This window comes from Pseudophryne corroboree, chromosome 7, assembly GCF_028390025.1.
Source record: "Pseudophryne corroboree isolate aPseCor3 chromosome 7, aPseCor3.hap2, whole genome shotgun sequence".
NCBI lineage: Eukaryota > Metazoa > Chordata > Amphibia > Anura > Myobatrachidae > Pseudophryne > Pseudophryne corroboree.
Genome location: NC_086450.1, coordinates 36,552,035 through 36,567,999, shown reverse-complemented (window position 1 = coordinate 36,567,999; position 15,965 = coordinate 36,552,035). Strand labels below are relative to the sequence as shown.

Sequence of the window (15,965 nt, the reverse complement as noted above, 5' to 3'; positions counted from 1 at the left end):
AATTGTAACAGATTCTGTCATCTTACGTGACTATACAGCATGACGCTGAGAGTGCAGCCTACCATGTTCTGCAGATATCAGTCTGCGTTCTACCTATCTAGACCTCCCATCTACCTGTCTCTCCCCTTTCCTCCAATCTCTCTTCTTTCTCCCATTTCTCCTCTCTCTCTCTCTCCCTCTTCCTCCCATCATTCTTTTCCCCTCTTTCTTCCATCTTTCTCTACCTCTTCTTCCCATCTCTCTCGTATCTCTTTATCACCCTTTTCCTCACATCTCTCTTCCCCTCTCTTCCCCATCCCTTTCTCCGGCTCTTCCTCCGATATCTTTCTTTCTCCTCCTCTTCCTCCCTAGTCTCCTCCCTTCTACTCTTTTTCCCAACTCTCTCTTCTCCTCTTCCTCCTCTCTTCTACACTTTCTCCCATCTTTTTCTACCCCTCTTCATCCCATCTCTATCTCTCCCTCTTCCATCTCTCTCCCCTCTTCTCTCCATCTCTCTCCCCTTCTTTCCATCTACCACATATCTCATTCCCTTTCTCTCACATCTTTCTCCTCCTCTTCCTACCATCTCTCTTCCTCCTGTCTTTCTCTCTATTCTCCTCTTCCTCCCATTTCTCTCCCCATTTTTCTCCCATCTCTTTCCCCTTCTTTTTCCTATTTCTCTCTCTCTTTTTCCTATTTCTCTCATCTCTATCTCCCCCTCTTCTTCACTGCTCTTTCTCACATTCTTCTCCCACCTCTTCTATCTCTGGTGTCCTGTACATCCATGCTGAGCTGGGGGGAGATGAGAGGCTGCATCTGGGCGCCAGACAGCCTTTAAGAGCCATGAGGGGAGGGGGACTCCCCACAGCTTTCAGAGCACGAGCACTAGACAGATATAATAGCAGATAATATAATAGATATTATTATACATTTATTTGATAAATCATATAAGATAGCTATAGAATTTTCTTTTAAAACGTTTTAGATATTCCTAGCTTAACAAATGTATTGTTCCACAGAGAGCACGCCACTTCTTAAACGCTTTCCGTCTCCTAGGTAACATAAGCCTTGGGCTGCTTCTTGGGTCATTGGAAGAAATTACTGTATTAACCTTTCTTCTCGCTAACTCTTTGAATATGTGTCTGCTTCGCAGAATGGAGACGAATCATCGGAGGAGGAAGAAGGAGAGGTCGACAGTGAGGTAGAATTTCCCCGGAGACACCGACCTCCCCGGGTGATGAGCACTTGCCTGTCCTATTCCACCTTCAGTTCAGAGAACTTCTCAGTGTCCGATGGGGAGGAGGGAAACACGAGTGATCACTCCAACAGCCCCGATGACATGGCTAGAAATCGCAAGGACCATTTGGGCGACAAGTTGGAAGACCGGCTGTCCCAGACTCCGGAAATTCCCATTGAGATCTCCACACAGTCGGATGGCCTGTCTGACAAAGAGTGTGCAGTGCGAAGAGTCAAAACTCAAATGTCTTTGGGCAAACTGTGTGCAGAGGATCACAGCTATGAGGTAAGGGGGTGCCTGGGTGGAACTGATCTGTATTTTATCTCAGCAACATTGACATAACTATGAACTGGAGACTTGGAATGTTCACGTCCGGGCTTGCCAGGTACCATAGAATGAGCCATTGTCTGAAAGAGCTTGGCAGGGTGGCATCAGGTCTTGAAACGTTTGGGATTTCAAATAAAAACAGACAATTCTTACGGGGAATCAGTGTTAATCTATTGCTTTTCCTACTGTTTGCAGAACCCAGGCAACTTTGCAGAGTCTGACTGCGACACCTCGGATGGAGAATGTTCTGACGCCACTGTAAGAATCAACAACCCCAGCAACTCCTCCACCTGGTGAAGGCGCAAGAGCTGTATTCCACTGACCCAACATCTCCCAATTCCCAACGGTTCTAGCAATGTAGAGCAGGGTCCTCCGGCCCACTCCCCTTTTCCCCTTCATCTCTAAGTGTGACAATTCCACCGCTAAGCAAGTGGTGGCAGATATGTTGACGGTCCTGCAAAATCCCCCTTTAGGAATAGGGTCATCCGAAGTCTGCAATAATGAGGGCCCAAAGACTCGCTGGTGACCCCTCTGTAACATGAACAAGCTTCTCATAGGGAGCATTTCAAACCACGAATGGCAGGGATAAATATTGTAACAAAACTGTCCAAGGTACTGTAAGATTCCATATTTATTTTTATTTTCTGTGTGCGTTTTGGACCCTTTTTATTGTAAGATAGACTTGAAAAGTAAAATAGCACCAAGTGAGCAGATCATTGCGATAATTCCTGAGGGACCTGCAGATGGCTGGAGGATTTGCTGCTGTTTTTTTTTTTTAGGGACCAAATATTTCATTTGGATTCTACTTCAATTAACCTTGAAAATAAGCCCTTTCTATTTGAAGACTGAGAGCTATACGTATGCTTAAGAACAAAGCCTAGGACACACACAGTATCAATGAGAATAAGGTCGTTGAGAAACGTCTCTGCCACTTCCATTAGTATTGCTGCATGCAACGGCAAAAAAACGTACAGTCATGGCGGATATCCTTATGGCGGCAAAAGCAGCACGTGACTGAAATCTTGCTTGACGTTTTGCAACAAAGCACGGTAGATTCCTGAAAGAACTGCTTGCTAAGGTGTGAACCATGTTTTCTACATGCTCCTTAAATCTTCTTTCGCTGCTGATAATTACGTTTAAGAACCTTACGCCCTTCCAAAAAAAGCCCGGATCAGGAGTGCGGCCATCTTTAAGCTAAAGCGGTTGGGGCAAGCTTTTACAGACTCTGTTCGAAGACACCAGCACTAGGAAATGTCTCCTATCATGTTTGTTTCATTTCTCTCCCTCTTGGGAGACCGATGAGATTTTAGAGCGTGGAGAGGTCACTTGGCGTCCCACTCAGGAGGGATCTCAGCCATATCTCCCATTGCCTGATAGTAACGACCTCTCCTCTCTCCAAACACATGTCCCGTTTCCCATAGAGGTAGGAAAGTGTCCTTTGCAGTGCAGCTTTCACAGCCATGTAAAAGCACATAATGTGAGTATGCAAGATTGATGGGAACGAAGCATCCCGGGGCAGTTCTGTGGCCCTGACGTTATTTAGGAGCAGATAATTCTAGCGATATTTCGTGAAGGACTTCCTGCTATCTAACCCACCTACCTTACCGCCAAAGTTGCCCCGTGTGGTGCGTTTGCTTCCAATAAAAATGACAGGATTTATGAGTTCTTCCTGGAGAAGCTGAAGGAAGAGATGAAGTGTATGCACCCCAGAAAATACACTATCCGGCTTATTGACCCCCCCATTTTTTCTCACACTGTTGACTGAATATTTATTTTTTTCCCCCCTGAAACGTCTGATCCGGTTGCCCTGAGAGACTGCACTTAGATTACATTACAGGGAGCAGAGTTTGTTATTGGCTAAAGGATGATCCATGCATTTTTGGTGCTGTGAAGAGATTTGATTTTTGTGGCACCCCAGAAGTCACACGTCCCAATTTTCCCTTGTCAAAGGGGTCGTCTGTCTTGTGACATAACTCCAAAGTCAATTAGCCAATCAGAATTCACCGTACGGAGCGGATTATTCTTCCTTTTACTGTGTTATGTCTGGTTGTTGTTGTTTTTTTTTGTTTATTATGTCTTGTCGTTATTTTATGTGTGTTAAGCCATAATTTTATTTCTATGGCAAGTAATTTATTTCCCTGAAAACCTCAGGACCCAGATTCAGGTGAACGTTTATTATAAATGGACCCACGACTTACATTTTGGGCAGGGCCAGTATTCATGTATCAATACACCAGGAGCCAGTGACATCACGGAAATCTGATTTATGGGCTGTTTCATACCTCGCTGATGTCACGCGTTTCGAGCGATTTGAGACTGAATACTGGTTTTGCCCATGAAGAGGTGAACTGCGCTGTTTGCAGACAATAGGTCCTCTTTCAGCTTGGGGCTCAGCTGGTCACTTGGTCCTCACAGCGTAGATCTCAGTGTAATCACCTGAATCTGGCAATGCTTTATATTACTTTTGAATTTGTTTACGCATATCTGTACATTTAACACTTCTGTTGCTGGACGGAACAAGCAGACTACTCTAGAGAATAATTAGCGTAGTCAGCCACTGAAATCACTGGCGAGATTCATTGTACATCGAGACTCGGCTTGGTGGTATTTATACTAACTTACCTATTGGCCTTATAATTGTGAACAATGATTACTCATCTAACATCATTCTATGATATGGGGGAGATTTAGCAAACCTTAGAAAGAAGAAAAGTGGAGGCGTTGGCCGTAGCTCTCATTATATAGAATCATACCCCCCAACTGTCCTGCATTTCAGGGACTGTCCCCAACATCCCAAACGCAGGAAATAGCGACCTGCAGGTGAGCGGAAAACACTCTCTCTGCATCTTCACAATGCAGGAAAAGCCTGGAGACAGATGAAAACAGGGGGCGTATCATGAAGCCACTCCCCTTCCTGCGAGGCCATGCCCCCTTTTCAGGTGCGCACACCTTTGGTGCCTGCAGGCAGTGGCGCACCCAGGGGGGGGGGTTTCCGAGCACCCAAAAAAAAACCCTCCACCAAAAACAAAACAAAAATATATATATATTTTTTTTTTTTTTTTGCTGCATGAGTATTATTAATGGCCGTCTAGCATCCTCTGCAGCCTGCTGTCTTCCTGGTGGCACTTGTAAGTGCTTAATAAAAGTTTACTTTATTTTAATTATAGTACATACAGTATACAGTTGTGCTCATAAGTTTACATACCCTAGCAGAATTTGTGATTTTCTGGCCATTTGTCAGAGACTATGAATGATAACTCACAAACTTCACTTTCACTCATGGTTAGTGGTTGGGTAAAGCCATTTATTGTCAAACAACTGTGTTTACTCTTTTTAAATCATAATGACAACAGAAACTACCCAAATGACCCTGATCAAAAGTTTACATACCCCAGTTCTTAATACTGTGTATTGCCCCCGTTAACATCAACGACAGCTTGAAGTCTTTTGTGGTAGTTGTGGATGAGGCTCTTTAATTTTCTCAGATGGTAAAGCTGCCCATTCTTCTTGGCAAAAAGCCTCCAGTTCCTGTAAATTCTTGGGCTGTCTTGCATGAACTGCACGTTTGAGATCTCCCCAGAGTGGCTCAATGATATTGAAGTCAGGAGACTGAGATGGCCACTCCAGAACCTTCACTTTATTCTGCTGTAGCCAATGACAGGTCGACTTGGCCTTGTGTTTTGGATCAATGACATGTTGGAACGTCCAAGTACGTCCCATGCGTAGCTTCCGGGCTGATGAGTGCAAATTTTCCTCCAGTATTTGCTGATAACATGCTGCATTCATCTTGCCATCAATTTTGGCCAAGTTTCCAGTGCCTTTGTAGCTCACACATCCCCAAAACATCAGCGATCCACCTCCGTGCTTCACAGTAGGAATGGTGTACCTTTCATCATAGGCCTTGTTGACTCCTCTCCAAATGTAACGTTTATGGTTGTGGCCAAAAAGTTCAATTTTGGTCTCATCACTCCAAATGACTTTGTTCCAGAAGTTTTGAGGCTTGTCTCTGTGCTGTTTGGAGTATTGTAAGCGGGATGCTTTGTGGCATTTGAGTAGTAATGGCTTTCTTCTGGCGACTCGACCATGCAGCCCATTTTTCTTCAAATGCCTCCTTATTGTGAATCTTGAAACAACCACACCATTTTTTTTCAGAGAGTCCTGTATTTCAGCTGAAGTTATTTGTGGATTTTTCTTTGCATCCCGAACAATTTTACTGGCAGTTGTGGCTGAATTATTTGTTGGTCTACCTGACCGTGATTTGGTTTCCACAGAATCCCTAATTTTCCACTTCTTAATTAGAGTTTGAACACTGCTGATTGGCATTCTGAATTGCTTGGATATCTTTTTATATCCCTTTCCGGTTTTATACAGTTCAATTACCTTTTCCCGCAGATCCTTTGACAATTATTTTGCTTTCCTCATGACTCAGAATCCAGACACGTCAGTGCCGCACTGGATGAAAGATGCAAGGGTCTTTCAGGAGTCCAGAAACTCACTGACCTTTTATACACACACACACACACACTGATTACAAGCAAACAGATCACAAGTGAGGATAGTTACCTTTAGTAGCCATTCAAACCCGTTTGTGTCAACTTGTGTGCATGTTATCAGGCCAAAATCTCCAGGGTACGTAAACTTTTGATCAGGGTCATTTGGGTAGTTTCTGTTGTCATTATGATTTAAAAAGTGTAAACACAGTTGTTTGACAATAAATGGCTTCACCCAACCACTAACCATGAGTGAAAGAAAAGTTTGTGAGTTATCATTCATATTCTCTGACTAATGGCCAGAAAATCACAAATTCTGCTAGGGTATGTAAACTAAAGAGCACAACTGTATATCCATGTGGATGCATATATATATATACACACATGTATATACATACATATAAACATACACACACACACGATATATATACATGTGTATATATACATGTACTGTGTATATATATATATATATATATATATATATGCATGTTTAATATGCTATGTATGTGTGTGTGTGTATATATATATATATATGTGTATATACGGTATATATATATATATATATGTGTAGATTGTATGTATATATATATATATATATATATATATATATATATATATATATATATATATATATATACACACACACACACACACACACACTAGTTTTACAGACCCAGCATATACTGGGTCACCTCAGTCTCCACCCACTTCTGGAAACCCCCCCATGCAAATCCTGCGTTTGCCACTGGCAGGGTCCCGCTTTCTAACCCCCTATAAGTTGGCAGGGGTGTGTAGGAAATCCCAGCGTTCGGGATGCCGATGGTCACATGACCAACTGCGGCATTCCTGATTTTTAAAATGCAGACAGGGAACAAGGTAATTAATTTACCCCTCCCCTGCCTCCTACTCTAACCCACCTGGGTCGGCGTCTAGTGCGGCTACGGCTAACCACCCCTATAGCGCCTAACCCAAAGCCCCCCACCCCAATACTTACCCTCGGGATACCAGCAGTCAGGGTTCTGGCGTCTGTCACCTGACCACCGGCTTCTACATACCACCGTTGGGAGGTATGTAGAATGTACTGGATATTAGCAAGAATTTAATTGGTTGCTATAGCCAACACCCCCTGCTTCCTGCTTTTTAGAATGCTTGATAAATTTCCCCCTTTACATTTTTGAATCTTCTCAAAGCTGGTTCCATCACCTACACATAGGGCAGGCTCGGAATAAACCAGTGATGAGCCCAATCATTTACTGGCTTCCAGTAATCTTGCCGAGTCAATGCTGTCACTAGTTCCTAGTGAAGTGATAGGCTCAAGTCCGCTGCAGCCACTACTAGTAGCCGCCATTGTGAATCAGTCCCTAATCTTCCCGTGCAATGGGGGGTCATTCCGAGTTGATCGCTAGCTGCTTTTGTTCGCTGCACAGCAATCAGGCAAAGAATCGGCACTTCTGCGCATCCGGCGCAATGCGCACACGCGTCGTATTATTACAACGAACGATGTAGTTTCACACAGGGTCTAGCGAAGCTTTTCAGTCGCACTGCTGGCCGCAGAGGGATTGACAGGAAGTGGGCGTTTCTGGGTGTCAACTGACCGTTTTCAGGGAGTGTTCGGAAAAACGCAGGCGTGCCAGGAAAAACGCAGGCGTGGCTAGGCGAACGCAGGGCGTGTTCGTGACGTCAAAACAGGAACTGAATAGTCTGAAGTGATCGCAAGCGCTGAGTAGGTCTGAAGCTACTCTGAAACTGCACAAAATAATTTTGTAGCCGCTCTGCGATCCTTTCATTCACACTTCTGCTAAGCTAAAATACACTCCCAGTGGGCGGCGGCATAGCGTTTGCACGACTGCTAAAAATTTCTAGCGAGCGATCAACTCGGAATGACCCCCATTGTTCCTTATTTTTATCATTTCCCTGCAGCAACAGCAAGTGGGATAAATGTACTAACATGAGAACTTTGCCCTCGTCTGGGAGGTCTGCAATCCCGCAGCCCCTGGCGGGGAACTGTGAGTGTTAATCTCCGTGTAGCACCTTAGGATGAATGACGGGAAATGTTTTATTGTTATGTTATTTGTTAACAGTATTGTATGGATTTTAAATTATTTAATTTGTTTTCTGTGTCATGTAGCAGGACTACATTAAGATTTTAAGTTATACGATGTTTTAATTAACATTATTTATGTAATCATTTTGTTTTCTGTAGATCGGAACGTCTGTGTTTTATCATTGGCAGCACAATTATTACTTTGTTCAGAAAGGGAGAGAAATAGTTTTTTATGATCAATTTAATTGTTTACGGATATGAATTTAGAGTGAGCCCTTATAAGCTTAGGAGGGACCTGCGTCTATTCCAGGAGTAGATCCCGAGAATCAGGAGATCGCATTGGATTTCTGATTTCTCGCTGTAGATTGTGGAGACACGGCAGTGGATTTTCCCAGGCGATTGTATATCGGACAGATTTTCCCGTGTGCATATCCCTCACTCTAAGCTTATGTGTATTATCACTGTATTGAAAGCACACATATGAATGGTGTTCGGTACAATAGATGCCGTACGTAGTTGGTCATTCCGAGTTGATCGCTAGCTGCATTTGTTCGCAGCGCAGCGATCAGGCTAAAAAAAAGGCGGGCACAACGAACGATGTAGATTTGCACAGGGTCTAGCGATGCATTTCAGTCGCACTGGTGGCCGCAGAGTGATGGACAGGAAGTGGGCGTTTCTGGGTGGCAACTGACCGTTTTCAGGGAGTGTTCGGAAAAACGCAGGCGTGCCAGGGAAAACGCAGGTGTGGCTGGGTGGGTGTGTGTGACGTCAAATCCGGAACAGAATAGTCAGAAGTGATCGCAAGCGCTGAGTAGGTTTTGAGCTACTCTAAAACTACACAAAATTTTTTTGCAGGCGCTCTGCGATAAAAACATTTGCACTTCTGCTAAGCTAAAATACACTCCCAGTGGGCGGCGGCATAGCGTTTGCACGGTTGCTAAAAACTGCTAGCGAGCGATCAACTCGGAATGACCCCCGTAGTTCACAGCGGGACAGATTCAGAGTTGCAACATTTTACAATGTTAAATAATGGATATGCTCTTCAATCCCGTACAGCTGGGGGCACTTACAGTGGTTCTATACGGAGAGGAAGCAGCAATTTTGTAACATGAAGCAATGAGCCTCAAAGATGTCCTTAGCGCCTAATGAACGGATAGAGTGCGTCCGGACACTCGGATCGGAAACATCCGTCTGAATATTCTCAGGAATGTTGCTGCAGCGATATCATTAGGTCTTAGTGAATTGAAAGGCTGAATTCTCATGAATATTGCCTTTAGCCTACACAATAGCAGCTTTCTCTTGTGTGCGGCGCCCTCTAGACAAAACCATTCTTTTACAGAGTGCAGTACCTTCTAACAGCCTGCAGGTGGCAATGTACTGTACCGCTGTACTAAAGAAGAAGCACACTTGTACACATATCGGAGTATGGTGCTCAGCCAAGGGAAATGTTTTTCAAATCAAGTAACATTTTGCCTTTTAAACAAAAATAGATGAAGTACATATAGTTTGTGCACATAATCCATTGCTGTACATTATTTTATCATTTGTCTCCATAATAAATGACATTCCCACCCTCTTCGTAGCTTTGTGCAGCAGCTTTCCCCATTTCCTTTATTTTACTATTCTGTTTCGTCTTCTTCCCCGCAGGAGGTACATAGATCAGTGGTGTAATAGGAGGCAGCGTTTGTTATATAAGTACTGTGGGGTAGGAATGTAGGGACCGTATGCAGACTGCTAGTTATATAAACCATATATACACCCCCACCTAGGATTTTCATTACAGGCGCATAGGATACCTCACTGATGCCATTCCTTTGCTAGTAGTTACATTCAATGTCTCCTCCATAGGACGAACTTATTCTTATGTTCCTGACACTTTTCCCACACCAATCTTTTCCCGATGTCCTACTTGTACATCTGCTTTGAACTAGCCCAGCCTTTCCTTGTTGTTTGTATGGGGACGGAAAATCTGAATGGATATTAAAGCAAACAATGCATGGAATTAAAAGCCAGTGTACCTTACACCTTGTCAGACTCTTTATTTATCAGCGTTTCTGCATGCGGGATGAATAGGTTTTAGACCGTCCTCAGCGGAACCAACAAACATCTTCTAAAAACCGATGGGCAAGTATACTAGCCTGCGAGCTGCCGCAAGTGGCGAGATTTAGACAGTTTAGCAGCGAGATTTAAAGCGCCAAAATTGTTTCAAATATCAGCTGGTTGTGCCTTAACGCAGTTGCCGCTTTAAATATAGCAGCGAAATAGTCGAAATCTTAGCACTTGCCCCAAGTTGCAAGCCATAACGTTTGGTAATGGAGTTTGTCTAGGAATATTGATGGCTAAGGGGCTGATATAGAGGTGAATGCCAATGTGCGAAATGCAAAAGACGCTGGACACATCTTACATAAAGACGCCCACTGCAGACTTGTGTGATCCGCTGCTGCGACCGATGATGAAGCATCGGATCACAGTGGTGTAAGTTCACAGCAGGTGCGTGGAGGTGAAACAGACAGAGGTGCCCCCCCCCCTCCCCCTTCATAATTTTGGATACATCGTTGTATATCGATACATCAAATTAAAATGTATTTATCTGTGAAACTGTATTTATTGGCATCCGATCTCTAGGTCGACCACACTTAGGTCGACCACTATTGGACGACAGTAAGTAGGTCGACATGTTCTAGGTCGACATAAGTTTTCCACTTTTTTTTTTTTTTTTACTTTTTCATGCTTTACGATCCACGTGGACTACAATTGGGAATTGTAACCTTGCCCGCAGCCGTGAGCCATGCGAGGGGACACGGTGCACTAATTGGGGTTCCCGGTCACTCTACGGAGAAAACGACACCAATATTTTTTTAAAACTCATGTCGACCTAGAGACCTGTCGCCCTATAAACCATGTCGACCTACTTACTGTCGACCCTATGATCCACACCCGTATTAATATTTATCAGTGAAACAAGTTTCAATTAAGCCCTCATGAATGCAAGTCTCTGTTTTTGCAAAACTGCAAAAATCCAGCTGGTAAGGAAAGAGTTTTAGGGCCTAATTCAGATTCAGCAGCAAATGTATTCTCTAATGGGCAAAACCATGTGTACTGCAGGTGGGGGAGATGTAACATGTGCAGAGAAAGTTAGATTTTGGTGGGTTATTTTGTTACTATGCAGGGTAAATACTGGCTGCTTTATTTTTACACTGCAATTTAGATTTCAGTTTGAACACACCCCACCCAAATCTAACTCTCTCTGCACATGTTACATCTGCCCCACCCCCACCCTTCAGTGCACATGGTTTTGCCCATTAGCTAACAAATTTGCTGCTCCGATCAGATCTGAATTACTGTAGGCCCTTATTGGTGTCAAATCTACATTATATGTCCAGCTTGAATACTGAGGTGACCCCCATTGTTTCAGTAAGTGTCCGGTAAGGGTAAAACCCACTGACTTTCTGCAATTAACAAGAGAGACACAAACATCACCACAACTAAACCAACACCGAGTTATCCACACATGGACGAGTAAGCGTTTTAATACTTCTGAATAATAATATACTTTTCATCTGATAAAAGAGGCAATATAAAACAATCATTTAACAGTGGTCGATATGTAAACAGTACACGTTTATAAGGCACATTTTGCATTAAATCACAGATGTATAGGATAAGACAATATCTCGTGTAACGCAGAACTGGTACAAAATTCAGTCTTTTAATAGTGCGTAAATGGCTGCACTCCCATCTGCACCGGAAGGAGCCGTCGTTCCCCCATCACCACCACCAACCAAAATCTAAATCTCATGGGAGTAACCCTGCTCCACACAATAAATGGTGGTCAATACTAGGGTGACCAATATCGGGATCGGCGGGATCCCAGGATTTAGGCCAAAACTGCTGGGATTCAAATCTGGGATTGTAAGCTCCAATCTCAGGTATTTCGGGTTCAGGCATTCCTTTGATTTTTTATGCCGGGCAGCGTTGGGTGTCCTCAGGAGGCTCAGACGCTGCTCGGCTCCCTCTGTGCAGCGTGACGTGAAGTCAGAGGTCACGCTGCGCAGGCCAGCCACACGCCGCACAGACCTCACCGAACCGGAGGAAGTTACTTACCCTCCCTCCCAGGTACCATGGTGGTGAGTTATGTGGGCTGGGCGGGGCATGGTGGGGGTCAGGGGGAGGGGGTGTTGACACAGGAAACAAACCAATCCCGGGTATCCCGGAATTGACCATTTTTCTATCCCTATTACCTGGGATTGAAAAAATGGCCCGGAATTGGCCACCCTAGCCAATACAATACATACTGAAGCATAAAGTGGTAAATAGAGGGTTATAATTAATATAGGGAGTTAAATAATTTTAGGATAAGAAGGACAAAACACGAGACATAACGAGTGCACGTTATTTGCGCATTGTGGATCTCATGGCAACAATACAAGCTAAAAGCCTCGTAGATGTGAGCCGCGGCTTACATATTGAGATGGTGTAATGTATCACCTGTGTGCTGGGACCTATTGTTTACATTTAGCAAAAGTACAGCAAGAAATAAGAAAAATGGTTCAAATGTAAACTACAGGATAAGACGTGAGCTGTGTTAGTTCTTAGCTGTGGCACGAGTTCTGTAACGTAGTGGAAATAGCCGTGTGTGCTTCCTTACTCAGCAATACTAAGAGCCCTACTCTCCAAAATGCACCTAACACTGCACCACACAACTTATGCACCTAGCACTGCACCACACAACTTATGCACCTAGCAAGGAACGTTGTTACTTCACCCCAACTCTCCCCATCGGCCTTTGCCAACCTCTGTTCCTCTGCTGTCTTGCTCTTTGGCAGAAATCTGGCACCATCCCGGGGCCTTTGCCCTGTGTCTAGTCCATTTCGCACTCTGTAAAAGCATTGGTCCTAGTGAATGGATAGGCTGCATTGCCAACAGGTGTGCGACCAACCTCAGCTTTCCGGGGCCATGCAGAAAGGGGCAGATAGTCAGGTGACTAGGGACGTCCATAAGTAAAGGGCCCCATACACTTACGCGACATGTCCGTCTGACATGTCGCGGGTGATCACCCCCCGGCAGCCTCCCACCCTGTCCTTTTGCATACGATGTATCTTGGGTGATCCTGGGCAATCCCAGCCATGCCTGCGGGGTCGGATGTGATTGAATGTGTAGCACATTCAATCTGATCCGATGCTCACGGGAAATCGGATCGGAAACCTCTACAAAATGCCCGATTTCATCAGATATATCGGGCCGAATGCCTGAAATCGGACATTATCGTCCTAGTGCAGTGTTTCTCAAACTCGGTCCTCAGGACCCCACACGGTTCACGTTTTCCATGTCTCCCAGCAGCTGCACTATGTATGACCAACTGCTACATTTTAAAAATCTAACAGGTGACCTGCAAAATATGGACCATGTGGGGTCCTGAGGACCGAGTTTGAGAACATGTGTCCTAGTGTATGGGGCCCTTCAGAATCATCTACTCTTCACAAAGCTCTAAAGTGCTTTCAATCTAACGTCATTTGACAAATATTCCAGATTTCATTTTGTCATCATTTACCCTATATGGATATATATTACATATTGCACTGAATACTGCCATTAGGCCCAACATGTAGAATTTACATGTAAGTTAGCAAAATATAAAAATCAAGTTATATTTAAAAAGGAAAACGGGAGTAGGCAGCACCCCTTTCCCCACTTAAAAGTATATATTCACGTCGCTAATGAAATAAATAAGCACAGACAAAAAGGTCCCTTTTTGTATTAAAGTGTCCCATAATGAGCAGCCTGTCGTCCTAAGAAGACACAAATAGGTGCCAAATAACTGAGATTGCACCGCAGGAAGCGTATGACTGGAGCTGCTAGAATTTAAAAAATAAAATCTTTTCCCCCTCTCTCGGGCAGTTCCAAATACCAGAAAGATACAAAACATGTTCACAAACAACAGCTACAAATTCTTATTATACACAATATAAAAGGATCATTTAAAACTGACTGATAGTCACTGAGGACACACAACCGCCTAAAGACTTTTATGCTGAAGTCCTTCATAACCAGCGGTGGTGATAACACCTGGCTCTGGAAGGACAGGACCCTGTACTGCTAATACAACGTGCTGGCTGATGACAATAAACTTTGAACTGCGTACCTTAAGACAGTGGTTCCCAAACGGTGTGCCTAGGCACCCTAGAGTGCCGCCAGGCTCTTGCAGGGTGCCTCAGTTTGGTGGTCCATGACCAAATCAGATTATTTATGGTCAGTGATTGGCAGCCACCAGCACTGGTTTTGCCGATTATAAAACATGTGGACAATTAGAAGAACAACTGTACGCCACCACATAACTGACCCTAAGGATTACCGCTAGACACAATTTACTTAATTTAAGATTTTCATCCAAATTTAGCAAAAAATAAATCAAAAAATTTATCCTGGGGCTATCGTGGAAAAAATGCTGATACTCGAGGGTGCCGTCATTCAAGTAAGTTTGGGAACCACTGCAATAAGATTGTACGGTCATAGGTCTACCAATACAAATCCGTTTTCCCCCGTAGCATCTGAGATTCTATCAAGCGAGGACACTGCGGTCAGAGAGAGATCCTCATGTGGACTTTCTGCCATTTATCAGGTTGTCCTTTTCCGGCAAACCCCGGTTGTGGTGACTGAACCGCTTGAGAAAGGTGCCGGGGATTAGAGCGACAAGTGCTATTGCTAGCAGCTTCAGTAGTGTACCCCAGGAGAACATGGAGTCTAGAGATTTGATCTCCGACAAAATGGAGCCTGTCTGGACGCAGATAAAGTTATAAGGCAGGAGACCTGTGTGCGGAAACAAGACGACATTACCTCTATGTTTTTGGCTTGGCTGGTGTTAAATTAAACAGCCGACGTGTAACATGGAAAGTGTTTGCTTACCGATGAGGACTGAGAAGAAAAACTGTCCCACGGGGATGTTGAGGATTGGTGAAGAGAGATTCAAGAACCAGTTAGGCGTCATGGGGAACAGACGCAGGAAAAGGAGGAAAAAGAACAAGCCGCTGCGGTTCTCTTCAATCTACGTAAAGACACGCACACATGTCAGCAATTGTCTATGTAAAGAAATCATTAGACTGACAGCGTTTTAAAAAATGCATCAGGTGACGGCATCTTCAGAAGCATAGACGGAGCTATTCTGATTTTCATTTCAACCTCTTCTTTTTTTTTTTTATAATCTATGTTTATTTCATTTCAACCTCTTCTTGTCAGAACCGTCCCTGACAGATTTATTTCCAGTATGCCGCCTCCCGGCAAGGAACCTGCATTATGCAGAGACACACTGCTGCTCAAGATTTCACTGCAGAATACGTTATAACAAATACTCAGGATGAGATGTATCAAACCTTCTAGAGACTGCAAAAGTGACGCAGCGGAGAGGTTGCCTACAGAAACCAGACTCTACCTATCATTTTACAGAATGATAAATACTAGCTGTAAGTCGATTGGTTGCTACGGGCAACTTCACCCTTCGTTTGATACATCTCAGTATTGTGCATTTTTTCTATGAATTGTTACTTTTTTTTCAGTTAAAAGAAAATAAGATTTTACTCACCGGTATATCTATTTCTCGTAGTCCGTAGTGGATGCTGGGTACTCCGTAAGGACCATGGGGAACAGACGGGCTCCGCAGGAGACTGGGCACTTCTAAAGAAAAGATTAGGTACTACATCTGGTGTGCACTGGCTCCTCCCTCTATGCCCCTCCTCCAGACCTCAGTTAGGGAAACTGTGCCCGGAAGAGCTGACATTACTAGGAAAGGATTTGGAATCCAGGGTAAGACTCATACCAGCCACACCAATCACACCGTACAACTCGTGATAATTATACCCAGGTAACAGTATGAACAACAACTGAGCCTCAATAA

At 44.0% G+C, this 15,965-nt stretch overlaps 2 protein-coding genes across 3 annotated transcripts in view; one reads left to right on the top strand and one right to left on the bottom strand.

The window, feature by feature from the left end:
- Positions 1-4,782, top strand: part of MAP3K13 (mitogen-activated protein kinase kinase kinase 13) — a 200,276-nt gene extending 195,494 nt beyond the window's left edge. For both annotated transcript variants that reach the window (XM_063933018.1, XM_063933017.1), the window contains exons 12-13: positions 1,133-1,501; positions 1,739-4,782. In XM_063933018.1, coding sequence (XP_063789088.1) covers positions 1,133-1,501; positions 1,739-1,840 — 471 coding nt within the window. In that variant the 3' untranslated portion in view covers positions 1,841-4,782. The remainder of the gene's footprint in view (positions 1-1,132; positions 1,502-1,738) is intronic.
- A 6,796-nt stretch (positions 4,783-11,578) lies between these two features.
- Positions 11,579-15,965, bottom strand: part of TMEM41A (transmembrane protein 41A) — a 42,198-nt gene continuing 37,811 nt past the window's right edge. Inside the window, exons 4-5 of the mRNA XM_063933011.1 lie at positions 14,981-15,119; positions 11,579-14,884 (exon numbers count right to left, since the gene is read on the bottom strand). Coding sequence (XP_063789081.1) covers positions 14,670-14,884; positions 14,981-15,119 — 354 coding nt within the window. The 3' untranslated portion in view covers positions 11,579-14,669. The remainder of the gene's footprint in view (positions 14,885-14,980; positions 15,120-15,965) is intronic.